Source organism: Tauraco erythrolophus, chromosome 15, assembly GCF_009769465.1.
Source record: "Tauraco erythrolophus isolate bTauEry1 chromosome 15, bTauEry1.pri, whole genome shotgun sequence".
NCBI lineage: Eukaryota > Metazoa > Chordata > Aves > Musophagiformes > Musophagidae > Tauraco > Tauraco erythrolophus.
The window spans coordinates 765857-785304 of record NC_141479.1 but is presented as its reverse complement, the minus strand read 5'-3'; the positions used below and the strand labels follow the sequence as shown (position 1 = coordinate 785304).

At 51.8% G+C, this 19448-nt stretch overlaps 2 protein-coding genes across 3 annotated transcripts; one reads left to right on the top strand and one right to left on the bottom strand.

Annotated features, from left to right (window-relative positions):
• The first annotated feature begins 656 nt into the window (after window positions 1-656).
• On the top strand, window positions 657-4499 carry PLLP (plasmolipin). Its single transcript, XM_086620942.1, has 4 exons — window positions 657-779; window positions 3577-3750; window positions 4187-4306; window positions 4386-4499. The coding sequence occupies exons 1-4, from the start codon at window positions 666-668 to the stop codon at window positions 4497-4499; spliced, it is 522 nt and encodes a 173-aa protein (XP_086477068.1). The 5' UTR covers window positions 657-665.
• A 4426-nt stretch (window positions 4500-8925) lies between these two features.
• On the bottom strand, window positions 8926-19246 carry ARL2BP (ARF like GTPase 2 binding protein). Of its 2 annotated transcripts, none has more exons than XM_086620940.1 (7): window positions 19207-19246; window positions 18245-18365; window positions 15866-15927; window positions 14195-14301; window positions 12974-13059; window positions 11664-11764; window positions 8926-10463 (listed from the first exon to the last, which is right to left on the bottom strand). In XM_086620940.1, the coding sequence occupies exons 2-7, from the start codon at window positions 18283-18285 to the stop codon at window positions 10390-10392; spliced, it is 471 nt and encodes a 156-aa protein (XP_086477066.1). In that variant the 5' UTR covers window positions 18286-18365; window positions 19207-19246; the 3' UTR covers window positions 8926-10389. The 2 variants fall into 2 exon arrangements, with proteins under 2 accessions (XP_086477066.1, XP_086477067.1); XM_086620941.1 differs by having other exon boundaries at window positions 8926-10470; window positions 11668-11764.
• Window positions 19247-19448: the final 202 nt, after the last annotated feature.

Genomic DNA, 19448 nt, shown 5'->3' with positions numbered 1-19448 from the left:
GGACCTGCACAGGCTGGAGAAAGAGGCGGGCAGGAGCCTCCTGAAGTTGAGGGTGGTGAAGCACTGGGAAAGGTTACCCAGAGAGGTGGTAGATACCCCGTCCCTGGAAACATTCAAGTCCAGGTTGGATGGGGCTCTGAGCAACCTGACCGGGTTGAAGATGTCCCTGCTCACTGCGCGGGTGGACTACATGCCCTTGAAAGGTCCCTTCCAACCCAGACCATTCTATGATTCGAGAAGGAGCTGTACAAACCCTCTGGAGAGGAACAGCCCCAGCGACTGGGAGGTGCTGGGGACCACCGACAGGCCCTGGGAGCGGGCGGAGCCGCAGGGAAGACTCGCGGTGTCCCGGGCTGCCTCAGGCGGAGCACTGCCGGGGGGGGGGTCCTGCCCCCGGGGTGCCGGGCCCGGTGCTGGGTCCCCGGGAGACGGAGCCGCGGTGGGAGCCCAGCGCGGGCGCTGCGGAGGGAGCGCAGCATCCCCCGGGCGGGAGGGGCGGGGGCAGCCCGGAGCCCCCCCGGCCCGGTGCCTGGGGACGGGGAGGACCCAGCGGCCGCCCCCGCCCCCGCGCTCCGCCCGGGGAGGGGCGGGAGGCGCCCCGGGGCCGTGCCGGTGCCGGTGCCGGTGCCCGTGCCCGTGCCCGTGCCCGTGCCGGTGCCCGCGGCATGGCGGGGCTGTCCGGCTCCGCGGAGAGCCGGAGCGGCTCCCGGGGCTCCTCCGCCGCCCTGGACGGCGCCTTCCTCTGCTCGCCGCTCGGGGGGCTGATGGTTGCCCAGGCCGTGAGTACCGGGGAGGGGGCACCGGGGCGGGGAGGTGGGGGCTCGGCTGCGGGAGCGGTTGTCTTCATTGCCCTGGCTGGAAACGGCTGCGGTTCCCTTTGGCTGCCAGCCCTACCCCCCTCACTCTCCATCCCTAATTAATCTCTAACCCTGACATACCGCTGCCCCCTCCCTCCTCCTTCTCCCTCTCAAGCCAGGGGGAAATTTGGCTGCTTGTCCTCGCGCCCTTCGCTGGTTGTAACCCAGCCTGGCAGCTCCCAGCGCCGGGCATGGGCATCCCCGCAGGCCATGAGCTAGTGGGTCCCATCCGGGCACCCAAAGCCCTTCGCAGGGTCTGGTGGGGCTGTATGGAGCACAGTGGCCCCGACCAAGGTGTGTCGGGGTTGCTCCCGGGGTGCCCACGGGACTCGCACATTCCCTGGGTGCTTCCAGCCCTCCAGGTCGCCCCCCCCCCCAGCAGTCAGGCTTTGGTGGTCGCTCTCAGAGAAGACCATGGGTCTTTGCATCATCAAACTGAGCAGCAGCATCACCTCTCCGCTGCTTCAGCATCAGAAGCAACCACAGAATAACCTGCTGCTGCTCCCTCCTGGTGCCTGGCACCCTGGGTGCAATGTGTGTGCCCAGGGGTGGGCGTTCAGCTGCATGCGGGGCCATGCGTGGCCTTCCACGGTGCTGCCCCACCGCAGCGGGGAGCCCGCTGGCTCATGGCCTCTCCTCGGCGCAGCGGCACAGGCCTTGGGCAGTAGACCTTGCTCCCTTGCTCCAGATGTTGGCCGCTGGGCATGGCTGAGCTGGTTGTGACATGGGAACAAACGCTCAGGGAAGGATCGGGGATGGATGCTGCCAGGGGGTGTCTTGGAGGAGCATCAGGAAAGAGAGATGGAGCCACGATCAACAGAAGGGACTCTTCAACCCTGCACCCAGTCCCACCTCTCCAGCCCATTGCTGGGGCCGTACCATTAGACACGCTCGCCCAGCTCCCATCCGCTGAGACCTGCTGCTCCCCAAAACCTCTTTCCTCAGGGCTCTTGCTTTTGTCCCCCCGGCAGCCGAAGCACGGCAGCTCACACGTACCACCTCCCGCTCCCGGAGCACACCGGGCTTTTTCCTACACATGTTTCTCCCCAAGACATATTTTGCCATCACGAGTGCTGGGAATGGAGGTGCCAGACAAGGAGTCATTGTCGGGGCAGCCAAGCACCAGGGCGTTGTATTCGGGCGGGACAAAGGCCATTCTGTTTCTTCTGTGACAATAAGTGACGCAGGCTTACGCAGGGGCAGAGCGGTTTTCCAAAGAGCCCTTCTCCTCCCCACCGGTGGGACACGACTCCGTGGTTCCCCTGCCAAGGCAGAGGCGAGCGCAGGAGCCCGGCGGTGCTGGTGGCTTCACCTGGCTCTGCCCACACTGATCCCAAGCCTGGCTGGGAACCAGAAGATACCATGGCTGAATGTGAAGCACGTTCTCATCCTCGCCTTGCTGTGGGGCTGTGCCACGGGGATCTCCCTGGGGTGTTTGGTCATGCTGGGAAATGCGGAGGGTGCAAGGCTGGAGCCCCCTTGCTCCCCAGGGTTTGAGACTCTCTGCTTTGCTCTGGTCCAGCCAGGAGGCGATGAGGGATGGTGAAGCAGAGGCCACCAGCACCTCGCTGGCTGCTGGAGCCCTGGCTCTCCACCCTGGCACACAGGCTGCAGCTGAGGCTGCGAAACAAACAGGGCAAATCGCAGGAAGCACCGTTTGCTTTGCAACGGCCTTTCTTTCCCAGGCTCCATCACGATGTGCTGGTGTCGCATCCTCTGCTTGCTCCGTCATGGGGTTGGGGTCTTCAAAATAAAAAAAATCCAAAACCATCTGTAAACTTGGCTGCTGCGGCTGCTCCAGGGAGTTCCCCAGGGAGCAGATGCTGGAGGAGGCGACTGCTTGCTGGCCACATCGCTGCAGGTGGAGCAGGACAACATCTCCTCCTGAGTCCAAAGATCAGGGGTGGACACAGCACAGGGAGGGGAAGGAAAAAGTAAGAGTAAATGAAACGTGTGCTGGGCTGGGCTCTTCCGTCCCTGCTGCCAGGGAGCCGAGGGCAGACACCTGCTCCCTGCTGCTGCCTCTGCCCCAGCTCTGCTTATTTCTCCTCGAGCAGGCCCAGCAGCAGCTTCAGTTCCCTGTTTTTTTTGTGGAGCACTGCAGGCCCATGAGGCTGCAATTGCTTTGTGCTTAAGCCTGCTGTCAGTGAAGGGTGACCCCTAGAAGCTCTGCATACAGGAGGTATAAACCAGACCGGACCAGCCCAGACCTGACCAAACAGTGGAGAGAAGCTGAGAAGTTTCCTTTTTCTTTTTTTTGGAAATGCTGCTGCATCTGGGGGAGATCAAGGCTAAGCTGGGGCCCCAGGAGCTCCCATGTCTGGCTCTCATCCAGCCCAGAGATGTCCCTAATGCTGAGCCAGCACCCACACAGGGTGGTCCTTGGCACGGGAGCTTCTTGGCTGAGAAGGGACCTTTGGTGGCAAGGATGGCCAGGTTTTACCCATCCTGCCTTGCAGGACATCCCTGTACTGGCTCCTGGGGCAGCAGTACTGGGAGGACAAGCCCATCCCTAGGCAACAAGGGTCCCAGATGAGCTCCTCAACCTAAGCTGTCCGCAGGGTCCAGCCCTGCTCTGCGGCTCTTTTGTGTCCCTGCTTTGCTGGAGCCAGGGTGACCCAGCTGCTGGAGATGCTGGTGAGCCCGGGCTCATGGGCCATGCTCTGCGTCCTACCTGCAGGAACCACCACCCAAACGCTTTCCCCCTTTTACCCCACAGGTGCTCGGCTTACTGGTGTGGGCGCTCATCGCCGACACAACGTACTACCTCCACGCGGCATATGGCTGGGTGATGTTTGTGTCCATCTTCTTCTGGATAGTAACGGTCCTCTTCTTCGTGATTTACCTCTTGCAGCTTCAGCTGAAGTTCTATGTGATCCCCTGGTCCCTCGTGGTATGTAGCCGAGAGGGAGTGAGGGGGGGGTCTCAAGTGGGAAACACCCTGGGGAGATGCTCTGAGAGGATGAGGGCTTCAGGCTCTTCTGGGCCGATGGAACAAAGTCCTCTGCACTTTGCATAGTTGTATCATTCTGCCCCTCAATTGCTTGGAAAATGTTCAAAACAGGGAGTCCTGTATCAATCCAGAAAGTTACAGCCACCGCGTCACTGCTGCAGTCGTGGTGTCAACCAGAAACATCTCAGCGCAACCTGGGGCGCACTGAATGTGATGTTTACCTGAGATTTGTTCCCAGGATCAGGGGCTGGACCTTTTTCCTCCGGTTCTCCTGGGGAAGAGGGAGGAACGTGAAACTGAGCCTTTTGCTCGTCACTCACACCAGCACGCACAGCTCTGAGCTCAGACCTCACGACCTCCTCTTTGCTTTCCCCAGCTGATGATCTTCAACGCTATAGCGTCCGTCCTGTATGTCACCGCCTTCGTAACGTGCGCGGCCGCCGTCCAGCCCACGTCCTGGCGGCAGTGGGACTACAACCGGAGAGCCGCGGCGTCCGTAAGTAGCGGTGGGCAGGAGAGGGCCGCAGGGCTGGGGTGGCCGCCGCGCTCACGCACGGGCTGTGCTCCTCTTCCAGTTCTTCGCCTGCCTCGTCATGATCACCTACGTAGCAAGCACCTTCTTCAGCTTCCGTGCCTGGAGAGGACTCGGCAGCAACGCGGCCACCAGCCAAGTGACCGACCACGTGTAAGGAGCGGACGGCAAAGCCCAGCCATGGGCCACCTGAGGGCAGCTCACGCCAGGCTCGGTGGCTCCGAGCCTCATGTGCCACCAGGTTGTGTTCTTGGAGCAGCCTGTCCTGGCAGCAATGGTCAGTAATGGGCTGCGTGGACACTGCTCTGTGGTCCCTGATGATGCTTCCAGCTGATGTACCCCCAGCACAAACCAGCCGTCACCCACAGCCTTGCTGGGAGGACACGGACTCACTGGAGGCTGAAGCTCCTGCTCGTCCTTGGGGTTCATCCAGACCCTTGGTGGAGCAGCTCCGGTTGGAGCACACTCCGATACTAAAACTCACTAAACCAAGCCCAGGCTCCTGCCTCTGGTCATTCACAGCTACCGTGTAAGTAACTGCAGTTAACGTCATCCATAAACAGTGGCACAGCTGGCAGATGAAAGCTAAGCAGAGGAGGCAGTCTAAGCTGTTCTTGTGTCAGTTTCTAACGATCTGAAGCACAATTTTTATGCTTTAAATAAAATTGTCTTCCTAAACCCAGCCCTGGAGTCTGTCAATAAAAAATTTGCCATATGAGAAGGTGGCACGTACAGCATGGCACGGAGCGGACAGCAGCGGTGTCGCTGGCGGAGGTGACCACCGCTGCGTGTGGGCATTATGGCCCGGCCAAGGGAGAAGGAGTGAGCCCCCAGGGTTCACCTGGCTTTGCTGTGCACACAGAGTGTGCATCCAAACCCACGGGAACACGGAAGAGTTGCCATTGGCTTTCATAGAATCACCTGGTTGGAAGAGACCCTCAAGATCATCGAGTCCAATCACTGTCAGGGTCCCTAAACCATGTTTCTCAACACCAAATCCACACGGTTTTTAAACACCTCCAGGGATGGGGACTCCACCACCTCCCTGGGCAGCCTGTTTCAATACCTCACAACCCTCTCTGGAAAGAAATTTTTTCTGATATCCAACCTAAATTTCCCCCAGTGTAACTTGAGGCCATTCCCTCTTGTCCTGTCATTCCTAACGTGGGAGAAGAGACCGACCCCCATCTCCCTGCACCTTCCTTTCAGGTGATTGCAGAGAGCGATAAGGTCCCCCCTGAGCCTCCTATTCTCCAGACTGACCAGTCCCAGCTCCCTCAGCTGCTCCTCACAGGACAGGTTCTCCAAACCCGTCACTACTTCCGTTGCCCTTCTCTGAACCTGCTCCAGCACCTCAACGTCCTTCTTGAAGTGAGGGGCCCCAAACTGGACACAGTACTCCAGGTGTGGCCTCACCAGTGCTGAGTACAGGGGGACAATCACCTCCCTGCTCCTGCTGGCCACACTGTTTCTGATCCATGCCAGGATCCCGTTGGCTTTCTTGGCTGCTTGGGCACACTGCTGGCTCCTGTTCCATCGGCTGTTGACCAGCACCCCCAGGTCCTTCTCTGCTGTGCAGCTTTCCAGCCACACTTCCCCACGCCTGGAACGCTGCGGGGGGGTGTTGTGGCCCAAGTGCAAGGCTTTGACACGCTCCCACCACCAGGCTCAGCACCATACGTGCCACCAAGGAGGGCCGTATGGACCACACGTGAACGGGCAGGTCCATTTTGCCCGTTAGATACAGGTGGTTTTCAAAAATTAAAACTAAGTGTGCAAACGCTCCGGGAACACACACAGGACCAGGGCCTCAGGAGAACCACGCTGCTCCCCCACGCTGCAGGTGATAAATTCACCTTTTATTCCGTGGCGACACAGGCTGGGGTTTGTCAGAACTAGAAGCCATGACCTGGCTGATGCAGCGACTTTTCCTTCCATGCTCCCTAATAAAAATAGATGAAATGAGTTCAATTATCTCCAGATCTTGCCATACTGGAAAGCTGGTGCACAGGGAGCTACACCGCAAAACTTACTGCATGGGGAAAGTTGGAACGGCTTGTCTACGGAGGCAGGCTGAGGAAACGGAACTGCAATAATGGAAGGTGTGAATATAAATGTCTGTAAGAAAATGAGCCTCTCCATGCCTTGCTATGACAAAGTTAAAGCTCTCAAAATGTGAAGCCAGGCTTGCACACAGATAGTTCGTTATAGAGAGAAATTTAATCTCGTCAAAAAGCCCCTCTGCCTGATGGAAAATGCATCGAACAAGGGACGAGTGTCACGGAGGAACGAGTTATTCTGGGAGCAGCAGCCCACAGGAAACAGACAGGGGAGCACGGCACAGGGGCAGAAAGGTATTGCAGGAAACACCGAGATAAATTCCCCACCAGAGTTCAGAATTCCTCTCCAGCCGTGCCTTGTCGGCTCTGGAATTAGAGGAGACCTTGCTTAAAATACAACGGAACTCCCGTCGGGAAATAACTGCCTGAGGTGTTCGTTTCTACTGCCATTAGTTTAAGTAATTAATTGCAGCAATTGTAACAGGAAAAGAAGGAAAACTTTTTTCAGTTGAGATGACAGGGATATTTTTAGCTTTAGTTGCAAATAATTATTTTAGCTCAACCGTTACAAACTAAAATACGTCAACAAGATTCCTTTAAAATTTGACAAAACCTGCTCCTGACATGAAAAAGTCAATGTCGTATAACGAGGTAAGGAGTTAACTGCAGAGCTCCAGCCCATACACTGACAGCAGAGTTTAAGATTTAAGCCTTACATTTCTCTGATGTTAACCTCAGGATTCACATGGCAGAGAAGCTGCATTAAAACCATAACCCAGTGTTTTCAGAATTATTTTTTTTTCTGGGAATAAGCATCTCGGAGCGTTATCTCTGCCCACTAACTGCTCGGGCACACCTGAGCACTGACACCTCTGCTCACGGGAAAAGCTGCTTTTTACAGCACGGGTGGTCAGTAGACCTGCAAAAACCTGTGAATCCCAGTGGGACGACCCCAGCTGATGGAGCTTCACGGACTTTGCTGCTGTCAGAAGGATCAGGAACACCCATTTCAAACCAGGGCACCACAACTTGGTGTTTTTAGGGATGTACTCGCGTTGCCTTAGCAGGTTACAGCTGCTGAAAAGAGAATCAAAACGAGCTTGTGTGGTGTTCACCGGAACAGAAAGCCTACAAAACTGCTTCTGATCACAACACACCCAAAAGGATTTCTAACCCACTTAAAAAAAAAAAAAAAAAAGGAAAAAAAAACAAAGACATTTCCTGCAATTTTAAATTTTCCTTCAGCTTCCGGCTTTTATCACTCAAATCTGAAAAGCACCAATTTATTGAAGGAGCTTAAAAAAAATTGTAAAGAATAGTTTGTTTGTGTGCTTGTGGTTTTTTATTTCGTTAAAGGAAGCGTGGTGCATCTGGGTGTGCGCACTTATGAGGGTGTGACAGTTCGATGTGGGGGGGGTGTTCTGGCGGCAGGGAGGGGATTTGCTCCCTGTGCCACCAGATCCGAGTCCCATCCCCCCCGCGGGAGGTTGAGCCAAATTGGCGCCTCTGCGAATGGCCCGATTTAAGTTGGGACAAAGGGCCGGGAAAGGGCTTTTGCCCAGGAGCAGGAGAGGGGCGGGGGGCGCTGCCCTCGCTCCCGGCTCCTGGCCGGCGCCATGTGCTCAAGATGGCGCCGGGGGAGCCGCATGGGGGACTCGGGAAGCGCCCCGCTCCCGGGGTGCCCGCCGGGCCAAGCTCCCCCTGAGAGGATTAATATCTAAGAGAAGACAACCACAGCGACCGGGTCAGCCAAGATGGAGCAGGAGGAGGTGTGCTGGAGCTGAGGCTTCCCTTGCAATCGGTGTGAGATGGCAGGCGGCCCCCCTGCAGCCAGGGTGTACTCGGCGGAGCAGCGACCCACTCGCGGCCTGTGGAGAAACCCACGTCGGGAAGGAGATGCCTGAGCCCGGGAGAGGTCGTGGAGCAGGGGATGCGCGACGAGGTGCTGTTAATAATGGGCAGGGGATGCACGGCGGGGTCGTGGAGGCATCTGGAGTCCGTGGGACGACCCACGCCGACGCGAGTGGCAGCAGCTCCCTAAGAGGCCGAGACTGGTAAAGCCCGAACTGGTGCGATCCATGGGGAGGATTGCAATCCTGCAGGCAGGACTCATACTGGAAAAGTTTGGGGACTTTTTCTTCATGAGTAGGGGATCCACCGAAGCAAGGGAAAAATGGTGTAAAGACTCCTCCTCCTTTAAGAAAGGAGCGGCAGTGAACAACATGGACGGACTGACCTGCACTCCCCATTCCTGTCCCCCTGCGCCGCCGGGGGGGGGGGGGTTTGAGCCAGGAACGAAAGGAAACGGGGTGGGGAGGTGTTGTTTTAAGATCTGGCCTTGTTTTCTCTTTTCTCCTCTCAAGTAACCGGTTTCGTTCCCCTATGTCTCTTGTTTAGTAACTAAGTTGTTTTGTTTTGATGAAGAAAGCCCGAGTCATGTTTTGCCCGAGACCATGGTTGGTGGGTGCTCCCTCTCGGTTCTTGTCTTGACCCTCAGTCCAAAAAAAAACCACGACAGAGGGAGATTTCAACATACCAGAACAATTCCAGACAAAAAACTGCAGAGCCAGGAGCACGACATACTAGAGACTTAATGAGATTAACTACTGCAACTCTCAAAAAACTCGGACACTACACTTAGCTTCGCCAGCCAGCCTTGAAAAAGCCATTATGGTCTGGCCACAGACCTGTTCAATGTTATCGTATGGCTTATTGTTGCCTGCAGGGCTAGGAGTCTTGCCCGGTATCCAAAAACTATTTCAGCTGAAGAACAAAGTCCTAGTACTGCTGAAATCACTGCCAGACGTCAAGAGGAACGAGACTTCACCTCGTCTGTTCTTGTAAGACGTTTCTCATCCACAAAGATTTGTCACGGCCCAGCCACAGCTCTGCTCTGCCCAGGGTAGGTTCTCACCAGGCGACCGAGCAACAGGCACCTCTGCTGCTGCACCGACCCGCCGCGGGACGGAGCGGGCAGTTCTGCTCATCATCCTGTGTTTCTGTCTCCTCTGGGGATTTGGAAGATGTGCTCGCATTGCCCGGGCAGATTGAGGTGTCTGAACAGCGTAGGAACAGAGGGTCCCTCCAGCTCCAAGTGCAGCTGAGTTCCAGCCACCAACAGAGGTGTGCCCAGGGTTTCGCCACGGGCTTACCTGGTTCCACCAGCGAGCCGCTCGGCTGTTTTTCCACGGACGCTGAGAAATGCACTGCTGCACTAATGTTGGGAACAGCCTAACAGCAAACCCATGCCCTTTCAGCAGCAGCTGTTGAGAGCAGCACATGACAGGGTGGTAAACAACCTACCACCAAGCTTCTGCTATTAGGACTAACGCAGCGGTGCCACTGCTGAGCAGAAAGTAAGGAATTGCGTACCTAAGCCACATTTCGGTTTCTCGTGGTCATTTTTCCCAATGTGGAAGAGCTGGGGCCTGAACAAAAGTGGATCGGAGAACTTTGCTCCTTAAGGAAGAGACTTATACAAGCGAGAGAGCAGACAGATCCACGCACTCACGTGAGAGCTGAGAGCAGCCTTATGCTAGAACACCTACGTATTGAAACATCTTCCATTAGAAACCTGTAGCACTTTAGATCATATTAAAAGTATCACAAAAAACCCCAAAACAATAAAATACTGACGGGGAGGTAAAGATGCCAACCCAAACAACACATGCACAGTCTTATTTATCATCCTCTTGGCGTGCTGGGCTCCTCAGCGTGTGCAGTGGTTAGGCTGGTGTACAAATACTGCGTGTTTATGAAAAACAATCACTCTGGTAGAGTTGAAAATGTCTTCTTCTGTGGCCATTGAACACCAACCAGCACCCACAGACAGCTGTGGCTAGGGTCAGGCCTCTGAAGATATAGTCTGGAGGGTGAGTGAGTTTTCATCACGTAAAAGCACCGTGATCCTCACGATCTTTGGAGTTTTAATGTCCAAACGAAAGCAGCAGCACTCATCTGGAGAAGGAAAGTAGTGCATGAACGGTTCTAGGAGGAGGATATTGATGATTTGTTTAATGAAGTCACCACTAACCCACTGCTTAAGTCCAGACTTCGACCTTCTTTTTTCTAGAAAAATGGAAAAAAGAAACCCTTGACTCAGTGCTGGTTTGGAGTAGGTAGTTCAAAGAATGAAACAGACGATTAATATTCTTTGTTACATCAAATCAATATAAAACTACACGTTACTGGAGTATCTATGATTGCACGCAGCTTGCTGTCGGACTTGAAAATGCCTAGCAGAGCATTTTTTTTCTGCTGTAGGTGAACCCAAACTTCACACAGAGATTGTGCAGGAAACTCTGGAGCAAGGTCGCTGTCACTCTGCCAGCAGTTCCTCCAGGTCAGAGCAGAGTCGCGTTTACACCTGGCCAAGAACGCCCAGCCAGCAGCCTCAGCCAGTGCTCAAGGAACTGGTGAAATCCAGCTCCTGCAATTTGCCTCTCCGGTGAGCCCAAAGGTGCAAACATCAACTGAAACTATTCCTGCTGCTGAGACATGGACTGTCTCCTTCTCCTCAACCTGCCCCTATTTTCATAAAACTTAACAGGGTGGCGGGAGGCAGCAGAGGACATAATCCTGACAATGACTGTGACTCTTCCGCTCCTTGGTCAAACGTGACTGCCCAGACACTGGAGAGCTCTTACATGTATTTCATTTTCCTAGGAAAAAGCTCATCCAAAAACCTTACTACTTTTGTTTGATGCTCCAGCCTGGACAGAGAGGAGGAAGAATACAAATGGAATAAGCTTAAAAAGCTAATTTTAGCTTGGCAGGGGGGTGGAAAAAAACCCAACCAAAAAATCTTGTATCATTGAATCACAGAATGGTCACGGTGGGAAGTGATCTCTGGAAGTCATCTGGTCCAACCTCCCCCAGCTCAAGCAGGGCCACTCAGGGCCATGTCCAGATGGCTTTTCAAGATCTCCAAGGATGGAGACTCCACAGCCCATGCCAGTGCTCAGTCACCCTCGCAGTAACAGAGTTCCCTTACGTTCAGTTGGAAATCAACGTTGGAAGATGCAGAAAGCGTGTGTTTCTGAAGAACTGCTCCGTGTGCCAGCTTCATTCATCTTTTCTGGAAATTACTAAATGTGCGTTTTGAGTTTAAATAGCCACTCAGTGAAGTTATTTTCCTTTTGAACCTGTACAGCCTTTGAATAAATGCTGCTACCCGCTGTAGTAACGCTGCCTTCGGTACTCTCAGGCAGAGCTACACAAAAATCGCCATTATGCCAATGAAAGTAAATGATGTGACATACTTACAGCTCTGTAATCCAAGAACATTTCTTTGAAAGCCAGAAAGTCAGTAAATGTGAGGAGCATATCAAATATATCACCTGCCATTTCATCTTTGTGCTGCCTATAGAGGGAAAAAGTTGAGGAATCAGAAAACTGGGGAGGAAAGAAATTCTTTATTATAAAACGGTATGAGGTCAAAAAGGATACTGGGACGAGCAGAACAATATCGAAATTTAAACAAGAATGTTATTACAGGTGTATCGTAAAGTAAAACTTTAGCCAACTATTACTTTGCAGTATTTCCAATCCAAGTACATTAATATATTGGATTTATCTAAATCCAAAATGTAAAAGTATCATATCAGCCCTTGAAAACCAGACAAAGAAACTGACCTGTAAGTCAACAGAAGTGACATTCAACTAGAATTTATCTATTTATCTACCCTGAGCACTGAAACAGCCAGACAGTCCCTCGGAAGGTGTGAGAGGTGGAGAGGGGCACGCAATGTTCCTCTGCATCCCTTAAGAAAGAGGGACTGTACTGACGATACTTGGCAGAGGACTTTTGATGAAGACGGTCTGGAAGAAAGACTCTGTGCCCCCCTGTTGCCATATTTCAACCAGACTTTCTTAACACTCAAGGGCTGCTTGTTGGTTTTTTTGAAATGATCTAAATCTTATCAAAAGGAACTTCACCCTAAACAGTCTATCTTCGAAGCGTACTGCGTGCCTTCCCAGTAACTTCCCAATGTCTTATTTTAAAAAAGCTAAACATGAAATGGATTCAAATATTTTTGGATACTCAGTTCCCAATTACACTTGATTTTCTTACTCAGGGGAAAACCAGTGATCTCTTGATGAAGTTGGCTAAGCTAAAGTGACCAACTGCAAAGCACAGGACAAAGCAAACCCTTCTCTGAACACTTTGTACAAGCACCGCGATAAAGGCATTTCAGCACACGACTCTTGAGAGACTACCAGGCTATTTAAGTGTCCATCACAGAGCCTGAGAGAGATAAATGAGACAGAATCTTCTAAAGGCCTGCCTTCAAAGTGACAATGATCATTAAAACCCTCCAGTGCTCTGATTTCTCTCCCTACCTCTTCAAACCCAATATATTTCAGCATGACAGTCCAGAAGTTTGGAGTAGCAGGACATGCTGAAGACGACAAAAGTGGTCAGTCATTGTCTGCATGGACACTTTTTTTTAAAAAATTCAAGAGGAACCTCTTTCTAAAGCAAGAGCTGTCAAACATAAGCTTTAATCTAGATAAAAAGAATTCATTTAGAGGCACGTAAGCCATGCTTCAACCAAAGGCAGAGACTTACTGTAACGACATCGTGAAAGCAGTCATGTTAAAACCAGGAATCCGATCAAGCAACTTTTCCTCGATGTATTTCTCTACTAAAGAGATCTGAAAAAAACCCAAACAAATGACTCCTGTAACATCACAACTAATTTCAGGAGCAGATTTCAAACCAGCACATCTTCCTCAGACCAACACCTTTGTATTATCCCCACTGGGCAAACGACTGCGGACTCCTCAGCCGGGCGATCCTGTTCGATTATCCACACCACTGCTGAGGCACTGAGCGGGATGTTTTTGCTGGGAATATTGGTGAGAACAAACACTGACTATTTGCATTTAGTAACAAACTATTTTTAACTCATTTAATGGTATTGACTGGTTTCATAATTATGCTGTGCATGAAGAATGTAATCAAAGTGTCCAATACACTAAAGAATACAACTGGAAACAAAGGAACTTTGTTTTGCACATGTTAAACACATTATTTACTCCAGCAATAGGCTAAATTTCTACTCAAGAGAGTTACACTACTTCCAAAACATCTACAGATATTTTCAGGTGACGCAAAGAGAAAGGAACCTAGAGGTCCAGAAAACACCTTTCTTGCTCGCAGATCATGACTGTGCTTCTGAGAGAGACAGCAGGCACTATGTTGGCTCTGCCACTTATAAACCTGGTATTCTATAAAAGGGGGAACATGGAGGACATGGAGCTGCTGGAGCAGGTCCAGAGGAGGCCACAAAGATGATCCAAGGGCTGGAGCACCTCTGCTATGGAGACAGGCTGAGAGAGTTGGGGCTGTTCAGCCTGGAGAAGAGAAGGCTCTGGGGAGACCTTCCAGCACCTTCCAGTACCTAAAGGGGTTACAAGAAAGCTGGAGAGGGGCTTTGGACAAGGGCGTGTAGTGACAGGACACGGGGCAATGGCTTTAAACTGAAAGAGGGGAGATTTCGATGGGATCTAAGGAAGAAATTCTTCCCTCTGAGGGTGGTGAGGCACTGGCACAGGTTGCCCAGAGAAGCTGTGGCTGCCCCATCCCTGGAAGTGTTCAAGGCCAGGTTGGACGAGGCTTTGAGCAACCTGGTGTAGCAGAGGGTGTCTTTGCCCATGGCAGGGGGTTGGAACTGGATGATCTTTGAGGTCCCTTCCAACCCAAACCGTTCTGTGATTCTATGAACACAGGATCTGACACTGGCCTTAAGAAAAAAAAAAAAGAAACACATACGAAAAAGGACCTTACATATTCATTAAAAATAGAAGTATAGATGAGCTTGTTTTCTTCTGAGTCATCAAACTCCTGGTAGTTCTTCTCCATAAAAGTCCTCTGTATTAACTGGAAATCATCATCTGGACCACAACAAAAACGCATCATGCAGTTAGGAGTTGAGTCACTCTTTCTGCAGCACAAACCCCACATTCAGGAGCCCCCCGCCTCCCTGCTGTATCCACGGAGCGCCGCACACGTGCGGAGCCCGTCACTCCGGGGCCGCAGCTGCCGCTGGGCCACCGTTTCTGCCCCATCTGGGAGAAGCCAGAGGCTGCTGGCGGAGGGCAGCGCTCCGGGCACCAAGTCAGCAGGGCAGTGGCACATCAGGCTGCCCTCTGACTGCAGCTGTGCGTTCAGAACGAACGGGACGAACACGTCCACCTAGCAAGGGCTACAATTACTTCTTACACGTTTCCTTTACACGTAGTATTAGCAAAAAATCCTCTTGTTTTAGGTTTTATTAATAGGGTTATTTATTCTGAACCTTTTTTTGTTCGGGTTCTCAAGTCAGCAGAAGTTACCAATTACCTCTTCCCTACAAGAATTCAAAATATTTTTTTTTTCTCCTTGAATTAAAAAACATTAGTGAAACTTTGAGATTCATTTTCGATTTCTGAAGAATTTTTTCTTCCAGTTGTGGGAGGAAAGAATAAAAATGAACACAGTAAGTCACCACTGAATTCAACAGAACATGTATAAATAAAAAGTTTACTTCTACACAGTGATAAATTACACCAGTCTCAGCTTTCTAAACCCTAACATATGCAGAATTAGTTCAGTCAGCATTTCTCCACACTCAACTACATCAGCAGGCGAAGGCTGCAGAATCTACACCTCTCTGGGAAGGATGTGGTCAAAAAGATTATACGCTGCTCTTACGAAGCAGCTGATGGCTGATTAGCACAAATTCTATCTTGGCATCTTGTAAACTACCTCCCTGCACACACCAACTTCTCAGTTAAAATTACAGTCTTGAGAATTCGGCACCTTTTATTGCCTAAGCTCCCACAATGAGACTGGTGCCATTCAACATTCCTGCTGGGAACAGTCCCAAAAACTGAAAAGTGGCAAGACATGGTGACACCCATTTCCAGTTGTGCAACGCTGCTGCAGACAGAGAAAATAAATGGTTGTATTCAGCAGAGACGGGCCGAGGGACAACACGCTCGACCTGCGGCACAGGCACCTCGTGTTACACGTTACAAAAGGCACTACAGCGACTGCCTGGACAAACCACGGCAGCTCCCAGGAATACCTCGGCACAACACGTCAGGAGAGGCTCAGGCAGAGCTGGGGAAGGAAAGGCATCCTCTCAGTCCCCTCCTTCCCCTTCAGAAAGGGTATAAAAATTCCAGAAAGCTTTGATTTCCATGTGAGATTTACAAACCTCTTTATGGTTTATTTATGAAGTATATTGCAGTGGTACAGGGAATAATTTTTAAGACTTACAAGCACAGAAACAGCACGCAAAAGACTTTTGTGCATATTTTCCTATGCTGCAGGTTAGGGGTCATGGGAACAAAGGAAGGCAAGCTTCCATGAAGCAGGCAGGAACTGTCTGGTTCTGTATGTCTGCCGACAGAAGAGCGGCTTGCAGGATGGTTAGCACCCATCTTGCTGTCTGTAACTGCTGGCAGAGCTTACCCATTATGATGTCCTCCAGATACCCAACCACCGCATCAAACTCTGCGTCAGAAGGGGACGAGCTGAAAGCAAAGAAAGGCAGCACTGCATAACCACACATTTCAACCACAGAAGAAATAAAAGTTAATGTTCAGAAGCCTTAACAAAAAGCCCAAACACAAAGCACCCCAGTAACTACAAGATAACTGAATAATTTCCTAGTTTAAACCTACAAACCAATCCGTGACACTGCTACGACTGCTTCATGGGGATTCTCATCAGGCCTCTGCTGTATTTTCCCCAGGCAGGTTCCTGTGAGTGTTGCTTTACTGGCATTACTGCTAAGGCAATCCCAGTCCTGGTGCAGAAGGATGGAAAGGGTGTAATGAGAAGAGCAAATTAAGTGTTTGTGAACCCACAAATCCCAGCTGCTACCACAGCTTTCCTCCTGCTCTCTTCCCTGCACAACTCTACACGGTGATCGCAGAACTGTGACGCTCTAGAGAATATTTCGAAATACTTGGTCTTGTGCAACCACTTCAACTCAATGTGTACACCAATATCGTATAACTGAAGAAACGTAAATATTTTTCTTACGCAAGAAACACCCCTGCATGCTAGAAATAAATGGCATCATCTCCTAAGGTCATTCGATCATGAGCAAATATTAAACACCATTATGGATCTGAAGTCACCCAGGGAACAAAACTTTGGTACCAGCGTTTCTGGATCCCTCTGCTAGATTCACTACTGTGCGGCTTGTCCACACACATGAGATAATCCACAGGATTGCCTTGGCCTCGGCATTCAGAGCTCAGCTGTAGTGGGGGATTACCTTTTCCCATATTCTCCAGCAGATGAAAGGCAGGCTTTTCTCACACATGAGGAAAACAGGTCTCATAGGACATTTGTCTTTAAGAAAAAAACCCTAGCTTTGATCAGCAAAAGCGCCACTTAAATTAAATTAAAATTAAATGTCTGTTTCTCTTTCAAATTTCTCTTTAGCAAACAGAGCAGAAGACTCTTTCAGACTAAGTTTTAAAAAACTGATTAAATGTATTTTGCTATTGAATAATAGCCTAGTGAAACTAATCAAACAACAGTTTAACTATAATGAGCCATTGGGCTCATACTGCCCTGGAAAAATGAAGACATATCTTCATATTCCCATCCCTGGAAGTGTCCAAGGCCAGGCTGGATGAGGCTTTGGGCAACCTGGTGTAGTGGAAGGTGTCCCTGCCCATGGCAGGGGGGTTGGAACTGGATGATCTTTGAGGTCCCTTCCAACCCAAACCATTCTGTGATTCTATGATTTTATATTTGATTTAAAAAGGTGTCCGATCACCAAGTGACGCTCCAGCAGCATTTCTGATCCGTTAAGCCCTGGGAGATGAGCAAAGCCAAGCCAAGGGATTGGAAAAGCGTGCTCTTCCACTGGAGGGCAGGGCACCACCATGAGAAGAGCTGGCACGTCGAGCATGGCATACCCTGAGCACCACACTTACCACTTCAGGCAAGAGAGCTCATCACTTGCCAGTTACATGCAAGGACAGGAGGCTTTGCTACGGATAATTTCCACTCTTTTTTTCCCTCCAAGTAAGTGTCACTTCTACTTTTAGAATTTGCTGTTGCTCTTAGAATAAACTATAAGTATTAATTTACAGCCTGGTTTAGGCCTGGAAGGCAAATAATGGAATGTTAACTGTTTCAAAACAACAGGAATTCCATCTCTCTATACAACACACCTGAAGAAACACATGCTCAATCTCGTTGTCGCCTCTTCATGTCTAGCCTAGGCCAGCGCAACCCGGAGCAGCCCAGGGAGCACATGGCCTTTCAGTCCACGGAGCACCACAAACAAAGCAAATCTAGGAATTAGAGCGACTGAGGCACGGGCACACCTCCCCATCTGCCATGAGCTCTAGAAGAAGAGAGTGCCGGACAAGCGTGGGGTGAAGCAGTGTCCTAGCATCCACCTGTGTGCAATTTGGTCAAAGCCACCTGTAAAAAGCCTTACATGTCTAGAAGGAGCCCATTCAGACACAGAGAAACAGTCTCTTCTTAGAATCCACGACGACACGTGGACTTGAAAGGGAAATTTTGAACGTAAAATTAACACAAACGGCAAGGTTTTATTACGTATGTAATGTTTATTTCGATCGCTCGGCAAAGGGTGCCTGGTGCTGTGCCCACTGTGGTTATATTTAGCTTGACTTCACCTAACCTCTGAAATTAAGTCACTCCCTCCTGGAGCTTTGCATTCTGCACCCTTGTTCTCCTAAGAGGCAGAACCTGCTAATCGGCATGGTGTAAATTCATTCTTGTAATTATATTCCTATTAAAGTATTTTAAATAGGAAAGAGCTTATTGAAAGCCCGACACAGAACGTGGTGTACTCACACGGCCACACCAAAGTTTTCTTCATCAGAAGTCTCCATCATCACTGCACACCCAGGCTGGAGGAGAGGCAATCTGCTGCACCGCTGCTGGTCGCAGTTATTCCCTCTTTTCAGATAAAGAGCTAAGGAACAGTGTGTGGCTTAGCGTTAACACAAATCCAATCGCTAAATTGCCATTACACATCTCAAACAGCTAATCAGGAGAGAACCCTTTAATTTTTAAATGCAGGAACTTCAAAACCAGGTTCTTCCAAAGTTACTGCTGTTTCTTTTCCCTAATAGCTCAAATTCTCTGGGAACTTCCCCCACCTACTCACACAACAGGCTCAAAATTGCTCACACATAGCAAGGGAGCCTTGATTGCCCTTTGTGTCTTTTCTGCTGAAGCCTCTATGACCGACTGTTATAAAGACTGAGGAAGATGACGCCAGACAAGATGAAGCAGCCACCTTGGTGCCGTGTGTCCCAGAGAGCTGGCAGGCCAGGCTTGGAGAGTGACCCCACGGGCCAGCGCGGAGCTGTGTCCCTCTGCCCGGGGCTGTGAGCAGCCGCTGACCCGTCACACAGGCCAGGGCCACTGAGCTCGGCCAGTGCAGCACCCAGCTGGCTCCTGGCCGCACGCGGGGACACCCGCGCCCACCACCCTTGCTGGTTGTGCCCAGCGCCGGCGCCATGGCGCCACGGCACGGCAGGTAAGCGCGACCCCCGTCTCCCCCTTCTCAGCCCTGGCTCCCGGGGAGAGCAAAGCCCCCAGCCCCGTCCCTGCCCGCTCCCAGGGGGATCCGGCCACCCGGCCTCCCCCTCCTCAGTGGCACCCGGCGCCCGAGCCGCCATCTCCCCTCGCCAAGAGGCGCCCAGAACACCGGCCGCTGCCAGTCCCCCCTGCCCGCGGAACACGGGTGTCGGGTCCATGCCACCGCCCCCCGCCCCGGAAAGCGGCCCAGGGGTCCGGCCCGCACCCACCGCCGCTCCCGGCTGCCAGCGCCGCTGCCCCATCGCACGGGCCGCTCCGGGCCCGGCCCGGCCGTCTCCGGGGAAACGCTTCCTTCCGGCGCGCTCGCAGCCAATCGAAGGGCGGAGCAGGCCGTGGCGGGCCCGCCCACACCCCGAAGGCCCAATGAGAGCGCGCGGCGGGGCCGGGCGGGAAGAAGGCGGTGCCCGCCGCCATGGCGGGCCGGGCCGGGCCGGCGAGCGCCCAGGGCTGC

What these genes read in the sequence shown, in the direction of transcription:
- PLLP (XM_086620942.1), top strand. Translation starts at nt 666, where the DNA reads ATGGCGGGGCTGTCCGGCTCCGCGGAGAGCCGGAGCGGCTCCCGGGGC. An exon ending in GGCTGATGGTTGCCCAGGCC is followed by an intron (nt 780 to 3,576) that starts GTGAGTACCGGG and finishes TTTACCCCACAG; the next exon opens with GTGCTCGGCTTACTGGTGTG. An exon ending in ACCGGAGAGCCGCGGCGTCC is followed by an intron (nt 4,307 to 4,385) that starts GTAAGTAGCGGT and finishes CTCCTCTTCCAG; the next exon opens with TTCTTCGCCTGCCTCGTCAT.
- ARL2BP (XM_086620941.1), bottom strand. Translation starts at nt 18,285, where the DNA reads ATGATGGAGACTTCTGATGAAGAAAACTTTGGTGTGGCCGT. An exon ending in GAAAACTTTGGTGTGGCCGT is followed by an intron (nt 15,928 to 18,244) that starts GTGAGTACACCA and finishes CTTTGCTTTCAG; the next exon opens with CTCGTCCCCTTCTGACGCAG. An exon ending in TGTTCTTGGATTACAGAGCT is followed by an intron (nt 10,471 to 11,667) that starts GTAAGTATGTCA and finishes CCATTTTTCTAG; the next exon opens with AAAAAAGAAGGTCGAAGTCT.